The 10,727-nt window shown below is 48.1% G+C and overlaps 2 protein-coding genes across 21 annotated transcripts in view; one reads left to right on the top strand and one right to left on the bottom strand.

Moving 5' to 3' along the window:
* LOC103381342 (heterogeneous nuclear ribonucleoprotein Q) overlaps nt 1-3,651 on the bottom strand; it is an 8,281-nt gene extending 4,630 nt beyond the window's left edge. For 8 of the 9 annotated variants that reach the window (XR_003050051.1, XR_003050048.1, XR_003050049.1 and 5 more), the window contains exons 1-7: nt 3,499-3,651; nt 1,665-1,824; nt 1,022-1,140; nt 705-926; nt 416-592; nt 198-333; nt 15-94 (exon numbers count right to left, since the gene is read on the bottom strand). Coding sequence is in view for 3 of the 9 variants with exons in the window: in XM_025056749.1 (XP_024912517.1) it covers nt 15-94; nt 198-333; nt 416-592; nt 705-926; nt 1,022-1,140; nt 1,665-1,824; nt 3,499-3,501 (897 nt within the window). In the remaining 6 variants the exon portion in view is untranslated. The remainder of the gene's footprint in view (nt 1-14; nt 95-197; nt 334-415; nt 593-704; nt 927-1,021; nt 1,141-1,664; nt 1,825-3,498) is intronic. The other variant, XM_025056750.1, reaches the window with a different exon arrangement.
* Nucleotides 3,652-4,015: 364 nt separating this feature from the next.
* snx14 (sorting nexin 14) overlaps nt 4,016-10,727 on the top strand; it is a 9,352-nt gene continuing 2,640 nt past the window's right edge. For 3 of the 12 annotated variants that reach the window (XM_025056740.1, XM_025056738.1, XM_025056743.1), the window contains exons 1-19: nt 4,060-4,547; nt 4,720-4,840; nt 4,937-5,013; nt 5,127-5,205; nt 5,616-5,659; nt 5,726-5,813; nt 5,906-5,990; nt 6,281-6,437; nt 6,508-6,583; nt 6,685-6,729; nt 6,822-6,902; nt 7,229-7,343; nt 7,443-7,598; nt 7,686-7,810; nt 8,501-8,559; nt 8,829-8,961; nt 9,594-9,780; nt 9,875-9,958; nt 10,034-10,134. In XM_025056740.1, the coding sequence (XP_024912508.1) occupies nt 4,426-4,547; nt 4,720-4,840; nt 4,937-5,013; nt 5,127-5,205; nt 5,616-5,659; nt 5,726-5,813; nt 5,906-5,990; nt 6,281-6,437; nt 6,508-6,583; nt 6,685-6,729; nt 6,822-6,902; nt 7,229-7,343; nt 7,443-7,598; nt 7,686-7,810; nt 8,501-8,559; nt 8,829-8,961; nt 9,594-9,780; nt 9,875-9,958; nt 10,034-10,134 (1,935 nt within the window). In that variant the 5' untranslated portion in view covers nt 4,060-4,425. Of the gene's footprint in view, nt 4,548-4,719; nt 4,841-4,936; nt 5,014-5,126; nt 5,206-5,615; nt 5,660-5,725; nt 5,814-5,905; nt 5,991-6,280; nt 6,438-6,507; nt 6,584-6,684; nt 6,730-6,821; nt 6,903-7,228; nt 7,344-7,442; nt 7,599-7,685; nt 7,811-8,500; nt 8,560-8,828; nt 8,962-9,593; nt 9,781-9,874; nt 9,959-10,033; nt 10,135-10,727 lie in introns of all 12 variants that reach the window. The other 9 variants (XM_025056736.1, XM_025056733.1, XM_025056735.1 and 6 more) reach the window with 8 other exon arrangements.

Genomic DNA, 10,727 nt, shown 5'->3' with positions numbered 1-10,727 from the left:
GCCGTTTTATGGTCCTCGTACTCCAAGAAGCAGAAGCCGCGGTTCTTCTTCTTGTCGTCGGGTTGATGGTAGAGTATGACGTCGCCGAGGCCCTCTGTTGGTCCGACAAGGTAGTGTCAGAGCGAGGACAAGGGAAATTGTTGGGCTGTGGCAGGAGGAGGAGGAGGAAAAGGAATGAAAGGAGGAGACGCTCTCACCTGTGACCTTTGAGAACTCCTCAACAATCTGCTCCTTTGTTTTACTCTTTGGAATTGAACCGACAAACAGACGGTTGTTGGCCACAGATATACACACACCAATCTGTTTGCCAGGACGGATCTCGTGATTGTTGCACTGAAACGAAGAAGGGAACATCAGTCAGGACTAGACCAGAACCAGAACCTGCACCAGAGTCCAGAGTCCAGCTCTGACCCACCAGCTTCACGGCCTCCTGAGTGGCTTCTTTAGTACAGAAGGTGACGAAGGCGTAGCCTCGGTTCAAACCCGTCAGCGGCTCCATCATCAGCCGCAGGTCCCAGATTGGACCGGCTTCTTCAAAGAGAGGAACCAGCTCGTCTTCAAACAGGTCCCGAGGAATCTTCCCCACAAAGATCTGAGGGTGGAGGATGTTGGGGGTTCGGGGGGTTCAGGGGGGGGAGAGAGAGAGTGAGTGTGGATGAGGCAGGGAGAGAGACAGAGAGAACAGACAGTCTGAGTCAACCCACCTCTGTCCCACATGTGGGCTGTGGACCTGAGTACACGGTCTCTGGGGGGGGCCCTCCGTACTTGCGCTGTCCTGTAGTGACGTCCAGGGTGTACTGGGTTCTGTCCAGGAGTTCTTTGATCTTAGCTTCGTCGGGTCCTTTGGTTGAGTCTGAAACCTTGGTCCCCTGTTTCTCCCTCTGCCTGTACGTCTTCATCACTCCACACAGGAAGGCACTTTTGTTCTACAACACAGGGGGAGAACTTCAGGGTTCAAGTGAAAAGTTCTGTTCCCTGGTCCACCACTGGTCCACCACTGGTCCACCACTGGTCCACTCACCTGGACGTGGGACAGGTCACTGTCCTTGAACTGGGCCAACACCTGCAGCGCCCCCTCCTCGTTGAACTCCTTCAAAGCTTCGATGGCTCTTTCATCCAGATCACTGTGAGCCAACAGACCTGAGGAGAGTTGAATGACTTAGAAAAGGGACCAAACCTCTGGGGAGTGGACCAAGCAAAGGTCCACAGAGAAAAAACAAAACAAAACAGGAATCTTGACTTTCTTACGTTGTCCTCACACAATAACAAGTAAAAAATGAAAACAGTTAAACATCAACGTGGTGGTCATCATCATGTCCACGGAGCCTGAGGAGCTCCTCCCTGAACACCATCCATGTGGAGTTCTCCTTCAGCTCCTAACCCTAACCCTGAGTGCTGACACCCGACACCACCTCAGTACCAGACCCAGACCAGAGAACTTCCCTGATTGGTCCGATCTTTGTGAAGAACAGGGAGGCTGACATGCTTCAAACAAATGAACCTGATTAAAATAACAGTGTCTTCCATAGAGAAACAGACTCATCACAGCGCCACCACCTGGGTTACCATCAACAAAGACCTGAGTCCCATCAGTGGAAGAGGAAACAGGACCAGAATCAAAGCACCGACCCAGAACAAGGTCCACCTCTGACTGTTCTACTGACCTGCTACATAGAGTTCATCCAGCTTCTCCGCCACCTTCTGAGGTAGTCCAGCCTCCAGCAGAGAACTGAAGTGTTCTGAGTGGGTCACTGCAGCCGTCGTGTCCATGGGCTCCTCCGTGCCGTTACCGTTGACGTGGTCGGCGGCCATGTCTTCAGACATCTGTGCAGACAGAGTGAACAGAAGGTTAAAACCAAACTGATGGGCTACAACAGCCGGACCGTTGTTGTTCAGGGGACAAGAAGGACAGACTGTTATGGTGTGTCCATCATAGCTACATTTAAATGATTTTTTTTAAGTATCTTATTCTGTTTGTTTGTTACCATGGGCTTCCACTGGGACCAGGGTAACAACGTCGTTACACCTTACGTCTAACATGAGGTGAAATGACAATAAAGATTCTTGAATCTTGAATTCAGGACTCACAGTTTACAGGACATTAAAGGCCGGACGACTGTGATGTCAGAACTGAGTGACGAAAACAACAAATCAGCTGCTAAAACGACTGAAAGTCGTCATGGAATCTACGGTGCTGTACTTCAACACTCCCGCCTGTGTCTGTGTTTACCTTTTTCAATCAAGTATAGAATAAATCAGTGATTCCAGCTGTGACCATTAGGTGTGCTGCGGAAAATTGGTCTAAAAAGGTTTTTATGTATAGCAAATATTGCTTCTTCGTTTGTCAATGCATTACAGGCAGAACAATTAAATACTCGTCCACTAGGTGGGAGTGGATGGCTATGAAAACTATAAAAAGAATCAGCGAAAGATCTGTGATGTCTTTCTTCAATTCCTGCAAGCATTCCTCAGCATTGTCTCCAACTAAACAGGCCAAGACTTTAGTGAATTGAGAGTATATTTAAACAATAACATTATTATATTTCATTACATATGATTTTTGAGATCATTTTGTTTGGTGTCTCACTGCACAAAAGCAGTTTGGAAACACTGGAATAAACCAGGGATTTTAAATGAAACCGCGACTTTATGAAGATGAAACCAAACAATGAAATCAAATCTGCTTCAGTCACAAAGACTCGTTCATGTATGATCCCGTGGATGTGCCGACGTCAGCGGCCTCTCTAACAGACTCTTCATCATCAGTTTGTTTGTACATGGTACGAGCTGCTGTCTATGAACTGTGACGTGTTGTGTATTTTTGAGCATTTTCTCCAGGATTAAGGGCTGACTTTCTCACGACTGTAAATTACATGTGGTGTAGAATATCGTCAACTAGTTTGTTACTTATGTCGAGCTGTTTGTGGCGGGTTTATAGTGTTGAAGAGTTTAAAGTGACGTGTGTGTGTTTTATTTGGCGCCCGCGTTGACGCTTTTCAAACATTACTGCTTTGTACCAATGTTTACAACCGTTCGTGTAAAAAAAAAAAAAGAATCACATCATGTCCACGGAAACATTCACACAGTTCAACTCTGCTAACTGTTGGAGATACGAGAGCCTCAGAAAATAAAATAATGTGACGATAGTCAAATTTAATTTCGCATTCCCCACGCCAGTTAGCCAGGCTAAGTTAGGATAACAGGCTCAGGCACAAACAACAGGCCACAGCTTCGTTCACACGCGTGCTAATGCAAAGAGACCGCGAGAAGTACGATTTAAAACACACTGTACACAAACAGACACGTTTCCAAAGCACAAAGCTTCTCCGAATCTTTCCCGTGTTTTCTTGTCAAATACAGAGTTCTAATTTCATGTATATTCTCTTTAAAACAGACCATTATTTCAAATGCCGGTTAGCGGTTCGACTGCTAACCAGTGCGTGAGCAAATAAACAACGAAACAGAAACAAAACGACAGTGAAATAGTCGTATACGTGCCATGCGACCTTGGCGTTGTCTGCACGATGCGGCAGTGCCGGGTTGACGGTTCGTGCTGCGGAGAAGAACAGAAACACTCCGCTGCTACTGCCGCTACTGTTTCTGCACTCCCGGTAAAACAAAATGGCGACGACGTAACGTCGCCAGAACTGTTCTACAACAGGGGTTTCCCGCACCGCCTTGCAGGGGCTGTTTACATGCAAGTTCAGTAGGGGGCAGCGCAGAGTCAAAAACCCAAACGTTTTAGTGGTAAAAACGCAGACATGGCAACCCTGGATAACACAGGTAAACTACACTTTAAAAACCGGACTTTATCCGTGGACACCTTTATTTAAATCAATCAATAGTGTTGATAACCTGTACCACCCGTATCTAATCTATAAATATATATATATATAGCTTAAAAAGTACTAATATTATTTCGATCTACAGTGTCTTTTAAACTGCTTGTGTGTCTACATTCTATTATTATGTGTACTTTGACAATATAATGATGACAACCTAAAGGTAAATAATACAATGGTTATCCTATCTAACGTGTCAATTGACGTATTTCCGATCACGGACCTGGCAACCCAAGAGAGAACAGGAAGTTACCCGACCGGACTCAAAGACAACACACCGAGTCAAACTGTGGAAACTTCAGAGGGAAATAAGAACATTTCTGGACAAACTCCGCGACTTGTACGACTCTCAGGTCGACATCTGATGAACTAAAGCGGTTATATTCTGGGAAGGAGCGCAGATATTCTTGTTCTGTCAGCGTTTATAAAAAAAACACAGTGTTGTCCGCTCACTCCATTAACACAGACTACGCCGTCATGGGAGCGTGACGTGTTTGGTGTTAGTTTACAGTCGTGTTAAAATGATTGTTGTGTTGTAAAACCAATAAGATGTCAGTTGTTTTTGGTTGTGTCCCGTGACAACATGTCCGCCCTGTTGAAGTACATCAAGGAGATACAGCGGGAGGTGACGGAGGTAGGACGTCACTACCCACTTTTCTGCTTCCTGCTGGTCTCCATGGCGACGGCGACGCTGCTGCTCAACAGGTTAGAGCTACATTACACGTCACCGTCCCACCCACACCTGACCTCATTAGAACATCAGTGACTCGAGCAGTTCTCACTGAGAGTTCCTCTGAGACCTGACCACAGGGGGCAGCAGAGGACCGGCAGCCGCTGTGTCTCTGGTGATGGTGGTTTCTGTGTCCTGTGTCTGCAGGTACCTCCACATCCTGATGCTCTTCTGGTCCTTCCTGGCTGGTCTGGTCACCTTCTACTGCTCCCTGGGACCAGAGTCTCTGCTCCCAAACGTCCTGTTCACCATAAAGTCCAGAACCAAAGTACGTGTTCCGCTCTACTCTGTCTGATGGTTAGAACGTCTGCTAACAGCCTTGGGGTTTTACTGTCGTTTACTTATTTCTGATGTGTCTTTGCAGCAGGAACAGGAGCAGGAACTGTTTCCTCTTGGCCACTGCTGTGCTGTCTGTGGTAAAGTCAAGTGTAAACGGCACAGGTGGGTTTGTCCACAAGTACAGCATATAGACCAGACCCAGACCCAGACCAGACCAGACCAGGACCAGACCCAGATCTGGATCAGAGTCACAGACTTGTTGTTGTTTCCTTTAGGCCAACACTGCTGCTGGAAAACTTTCAGCCATGGCTGGACCTGAAGCTGCATTCTAAGGTGGACGCCTCGATTGCAGAGGTATCTCCATGGTGTAACTGAAGGCTGCAGGTCACACCAGACCTCACAGAGAAAATCAGCAGAGATTTTAGTTCAGACCAAACCTCACAGAGAAAATCAGCAGAGATTTTAGTTCAGACCAACCTCACAGAGAATAGTTCAGACCAAACCTCACAGAGAAAATCAGCAGAGATTTTAGTTCAGACCAAACCTCACAGAGAAAATCAGCAGAGATTTTAGTTCAGACCAAACCTCACAGAGAAAATCAGCAGAGATTTTAGTTCAGACCAGACCTCACAGACACAGGTTGTCTGCAGGACCTAAATCACAACAGAAGCAGAAGAAATCACATTTCTGTAGCTTTGTTGGTTCATCTGTAGAATCTTCTCCTCTATCCGTCCAACCTTCTGACTCCTGCTCTGTTTCTGCAGATCTTTGAGTTGGTGCTGGAGAACTTTGTGTATCCCTGGTACAGGTATGAAGCTCCACCATGAGGCTGGACCTCCTGCAGGCCTGCTCTTCACTCTGGACTCTTTTTCAGGGACATCACAGACGACGAGGCGTGTGTTGACGAACTGAGGACAACATTTCGCTTCTTGGCCTCCGTGCTGGTCCGTCGAGCTCAGAAGGTGATGCTGGAGCACAGAGAGAACCTCCTGTGAAACAGTTCCTCCTGCACCGACCCTGCTCGGTTGTTTGAACCTCCTCTCTTCATTTCCAGGTGGACATCCCTGCCGTTGTGGCAGACAAAGTGCTGAAAGCTGCAATGAAACACATCGAAATTATTGCAAAAGCTGAAGCAAAAGGTACAAAATAGTTAGCTAACAACGTTAGCGTTAGCCACAGTGAACATGAAGATTAACACGTACAGTTTGCTGGGAGTTTGGCTGGTGTGGTTCAAACAGGTCTCCAGCAGGTGGCAGAATCTGCTCCAATGAACCAATCAGCTTATCACCAAATACACACACACGCAGGGGGTTAAAACGCCCCCTGGAGTCGGTGCAAAAACTTGCTATAAGTAATAGAAGTTGTGTCAAAGCTAACTCGAAGTCGGTCCAGAACAGGCTAACAGCTAGCTAACGGACTCTGTGTGCAGTGAAGGAGGTGGAGAGTTTACAGCAGGCGGCGCTGGAGGAGTACGGCTCCTCTCTGCACGTGGCTCTGCGCAGCAGAATGGACGAGCTGCAATACCTGCGAAAACTAACGGAGGCGCTGTTTCCTTACCTGATGCCACCCAAAGCTACAGACTGCAGGTGAGCGCTGTAGACTCACATAGAACAGCTCCCTCTGCAGGTCTTGTCCTGAACCTGCTGCCTCCCTCAGGTCTCTGGCTCTGCTGCTCCGTGAGGTGATGGCCGGTTCTGTCTTCCTGCCTACGATGGACTTCATTGCCGACCCAGTAAGTAGGACGTAAGAAGGTGAAGGTTGAACCTGTGATGATGAAAGTTTAAAAAAAAAAAAAAAAAGTATCTGACATGTATCTTCACATGTTTCTGTTAGGACACAGTGAACCACATGGTGCTCATCTTTGTTGACGACACTCCAGTAAGTAGTGCTAATGTGAATCCTTTTTGTTAGCATAATGACGACAGGTGTATGAGTCACTGACCTCCTGTTGATGTGCTGCCTGATTTCAGCCCGAAGAAGCCACTGAGCCTCTGTCCGCCCTCGTCCCGTTTCTACAGAAGTACGCTGATGTCACCAACAAGAAGTCGTCTGTGAGGGGCCGCGCGTCACATCTTTGACTCACTCTGATTCAAGTCCAATAGAAAACAAGCAGAGTGTAAACCTCACACCAAACCTCATAGAGAAAACCAGTGATTTTCTCTGTCAGAGACTCAGCAGTTGTTGATCCAACACGGGTTCTAGTGGGTTCTTCTGTGACTCCACTGTTGGAAATCATCTGTTCAGATTCACCTCAGTGACACAGACTGACCACAGGAGGCAGCGGAGGACCAGCAGCTGCTAAAATCACTGACTTTCTCTATGACTTTGGTCTGTGAACTAGACTGGACCTCTCAACTCCTCACTCTGACTTCTACAGGTTCTGCAGCTGGAGCTGAAGCAGATCCGGAACCAGCAGGATCTTCTCTTTCGATTCATGAACTTTCTGAAGCAGGAAGGAGCCGTGCACGTGCTGCAGTTCTGCCTGGCTGCAGGTAGGGTTAGACAAACCAATCCAACACGTCCGGGACAGTCAGACCCCTCCGTCATCTCCCTCCTTCCTCCTCCTCCTCCTCCTCCTCTTCCTCCTCCAGAGGAGTTCAACGACAAGATCCTGAGTCCGGAGCTGAGCGACTCAGAGCTGCAGCGTCTGCACGCTGAGGTGCTGCACATCTACCAGACCTACTGCCTGGACGAGAGCGTGGACAAGATCAGCTTCGACCCCTTCATAGTGGAGGAGATCAGGAACAGTAAATATCAGCTGTGTCTTACCCTGCCACTGGGTGGCAGTGTGGTGGTCTTTGTTTCACCTGCCCCTCCCCCTCCCTCTCCTGTAGTTGCCGAGGGTCCGTACGGTGACGTGGTGAAGCTGCAGACCATGCGCTGCCTGTTCGAGGCGTACGAACACGTCCTGTCTCTGCTGGAGAACGTCTTCACGCCCATGTTCTGTCACAGCGACGAGGTGAGACCCAGGAGGAGACCACCAACCAATGGCTAAAAGGCCGGACCAGCTAGCTAACAGTTAGTGCTGCTAAAAGTGTAGCCATGGAAAAACTGTTTTACAACAAACTGTTTTAGTAAAGGAGCTGAAAACTTAACTGCAACTGAGGGTTAGCCTACGGTAGCTGAGCGTTAACCTACTGTAGCTGAGCGTTAGCCTACTGTAGCTGAGCGTTAGCCTACTGCAGCTGAGCGTTAGCCTACGGTAGCTGAGCGTTAGCCTACTGTAGCTGAGGGTTAGCCTATGGTAGCTGAGGGGTAGCCTACAGTAGCTGAGGGTTAGCCCACAGTAGCTGAGGGGTAGCCTACAGGAGCTGGGGGTTAGCCTACGGTAGCTGAGGGTTAGCCTACAATAGCTGAGGGTTAGCCTACAATAGCTGAGGGTTAGCCTACAATAGCTGAGGGTTAGCCTACAATAGCTGAGGGTTAGCCTACGGTAGCTGAGCATTAGCCTACGGTAGCTGAGCATTAGCCTATGGTAGCTGAGGGTTAGCCTACGGTAGCCAAATGCAATTGGGAAAAAAGCAGCGTCCAGTTGAGTTGCGGCCACCAGTGGTCAGAAGTCAGACGTGAACTGCCTGGTTCTGTGTCGGTTCCTCACTGAGTTTGAAAACGTGGTACTGTGCCTTTAACAGTGAGTATCTGTGTTCAGTATTTCAGGTATCTGCTGAGAGGAGCCGAGTCTCTGAACAAAAACTCCAAAATCAACAGGTTAGTCAGCATTACGCATGTGGCTCCCTCCGCTGGCCATTAGGTGGAGCTAACATTGAAAGCCTTGTTCCATGTTTTATATCGATCTAATCGTGAAACTTGATCCGAACCATTTCACCAAGAAAATAAGGAAAAAATGAGTGTCATTACTGCCACCTACTGTCAACAGAAACATGGCTGATGTTCACTGGAACAAAGAGCAGGAGTTTTGTATATTCACGTCTTTAGTTTTTAGTCGTTTTTTTTGTTCCTGTTGTTTGTTGTTTTAGGAACACCATCAAAAGAGGGGAGACATTAAGTATCAGCAGAATTGGAAGCAAAATTAAAGGCGTGTTCCGAAGCACGACAATGGAGGGCGCTATACTCCCGCCCAGCACCATGGCTGATATGGAGGACGACGTGGTAATTGACACTGGACTGAACTGATTCACGGTCAACTCTTGAACTTCTTCTGCCACACCAAACCTCATGGAGAAAATCAGAGATTTTAGTTCACACCAAACCTCATGGAGAAAATCAGAGATTTTAGTTCAGACCAAACCTCATGGAGATTTCTTTGGTGTAGGAACAAGAGAAAGTCTTGACTATCTGGTGGTCTGGAACCCTGGGTGTGATGTCATACTCAAAGCTTCTCTCTATGGCTCCCCCCCCCCCCCCCCCACTGCCCCCCCCCCCGGGGCCGCCCCGCGCGGGGGGGGGGGGAGCCATAGAGAGAAGCTTTGAGTATGACATCACACCCAGGGCTCCAGATCACCAGATAGTCAAGACTTTCTCTTGTTCCTACACCAAAAAAATCTCCATGAGGTTTGGTCTGTACTAGAATCTCTGATTTTCTCTATGGACTGGAGGACGACGTGGTAATTGACACTGGACTGAACTGATTCACGGTCAACTCTTGAACTTCTTCTGCCACACCAAACCTCATGGAGATTTTTTTGGTGTAGGAACAAGAGAAAGTCTTGACTATCTGGTGGTCTGGACCCCTGGGTGTGATGTCATACTCAAAGCTTCTCTCTATGGCTCGTCCCCCACAGGTGGAGGAGGCCACTGTGGTGGTGGAGGATGATTCTCCTGCGGAGCCAGTGAGTGCAGCCGGGAGCCTGAGGAACCTGTCGGCATGGAGCATCATCATACCGTACGTGGACATCTGTGAGGACGAGGTGAAGAGGGAGAAGACCCCTGTGTTCTGCATCGACGTGGAGCGTAACGACAGGAAAGAAGGTGAGCTCTGGTGTGGGAGATGAAGAAAGTTCCTCCCACAGGTCCATCAACACATCCTCATCATCACCTCATCTTCTTCATCCTGCTCCCGCAGTAGGTCACGACCCAGAGCACTGGTCGGTTTACAGGAGATACCTGGAGTTCTACGTTCTGGAATCCAAGCTGACAGAGTTCCACGGTGAGGCTCTCAGTGTTCCATCAGGTGTTCCAGATGATCCAGCTTCTGTCTCACACTGGTGGCTCTCCTCTTCAGGAACCTTTGCAGATGCCCAGCTCCCCTCCAAACGAATCATCGGACCAAAGAATTACGAGTTTCTTGTTTCCAAGAGGAAAGAGTTTGAGGAATATCTGCAGGTACGTTGAGCAGGAACCTCCTCTGAAGATAAAACTACAAACTCTGGTTAGCATAGATGTAAAGAGAAGCTAACCGTTAGCACGGGGGTCTCAAACTCAAATGGGCCGCGGACCACATCAGTGTTCAGTACAATGGAACGATATGAACAGTTTCCCCAGTGTGGGCTCAAGAAAGTTTAATCTAATCTGAACCAGTCTAATCTGAACCAGTCCAGTCTGAACCAGTCTAGTCTAATCTGATGTGAACTAGTCTAATCTGAACCAGTCTAATCTGAACCAGTCTAGTCTAGTCTGATGTGAACCAGTCTAATCTGAACCAGTCTAGTCTAGTCTAATCTGAACCAGTCCAGTCTAATCTGAACCAGTCTAATCTGAACCAGTCCAGTCTAGTCTAGTCTAGTCTGAACCAGTCCAGTCTAATCTGAACCAGTCCAGCCCGCCTGTGTAAACCACTGGTATCATTCTTAAATGAACCACAACATTGGGTGAGAGGAGGTTTGTGGGCTGGAAGTGGCCCACAGGCTGTGGGTTTGAGGCCCCTTATGTTCTTGGCTAAGTCCACCTACTCTGAGGAGATTATTCTGTGACAGACA

The sequence above is a fragment of the Cynoglossus semilaevis genome, chromosome 7 (assembly GCF_000523025.1).
Source record: "Cynoglossus semilaevis isolate Cse_v1.0 chromosome 7, Cse_v1.0, whole genome shotgun sequence".
NCBI classification, from domain to species: Eukaryota; Metazoa; Chordata; class Actinopteri; order Pleuronectiformes; family Cynoglossidae; genus Cynoglossus; species Cynoglossus semilaevis.
This window is presented reverse-complemented; position numbering and strand designations above follow the sequence as displayed.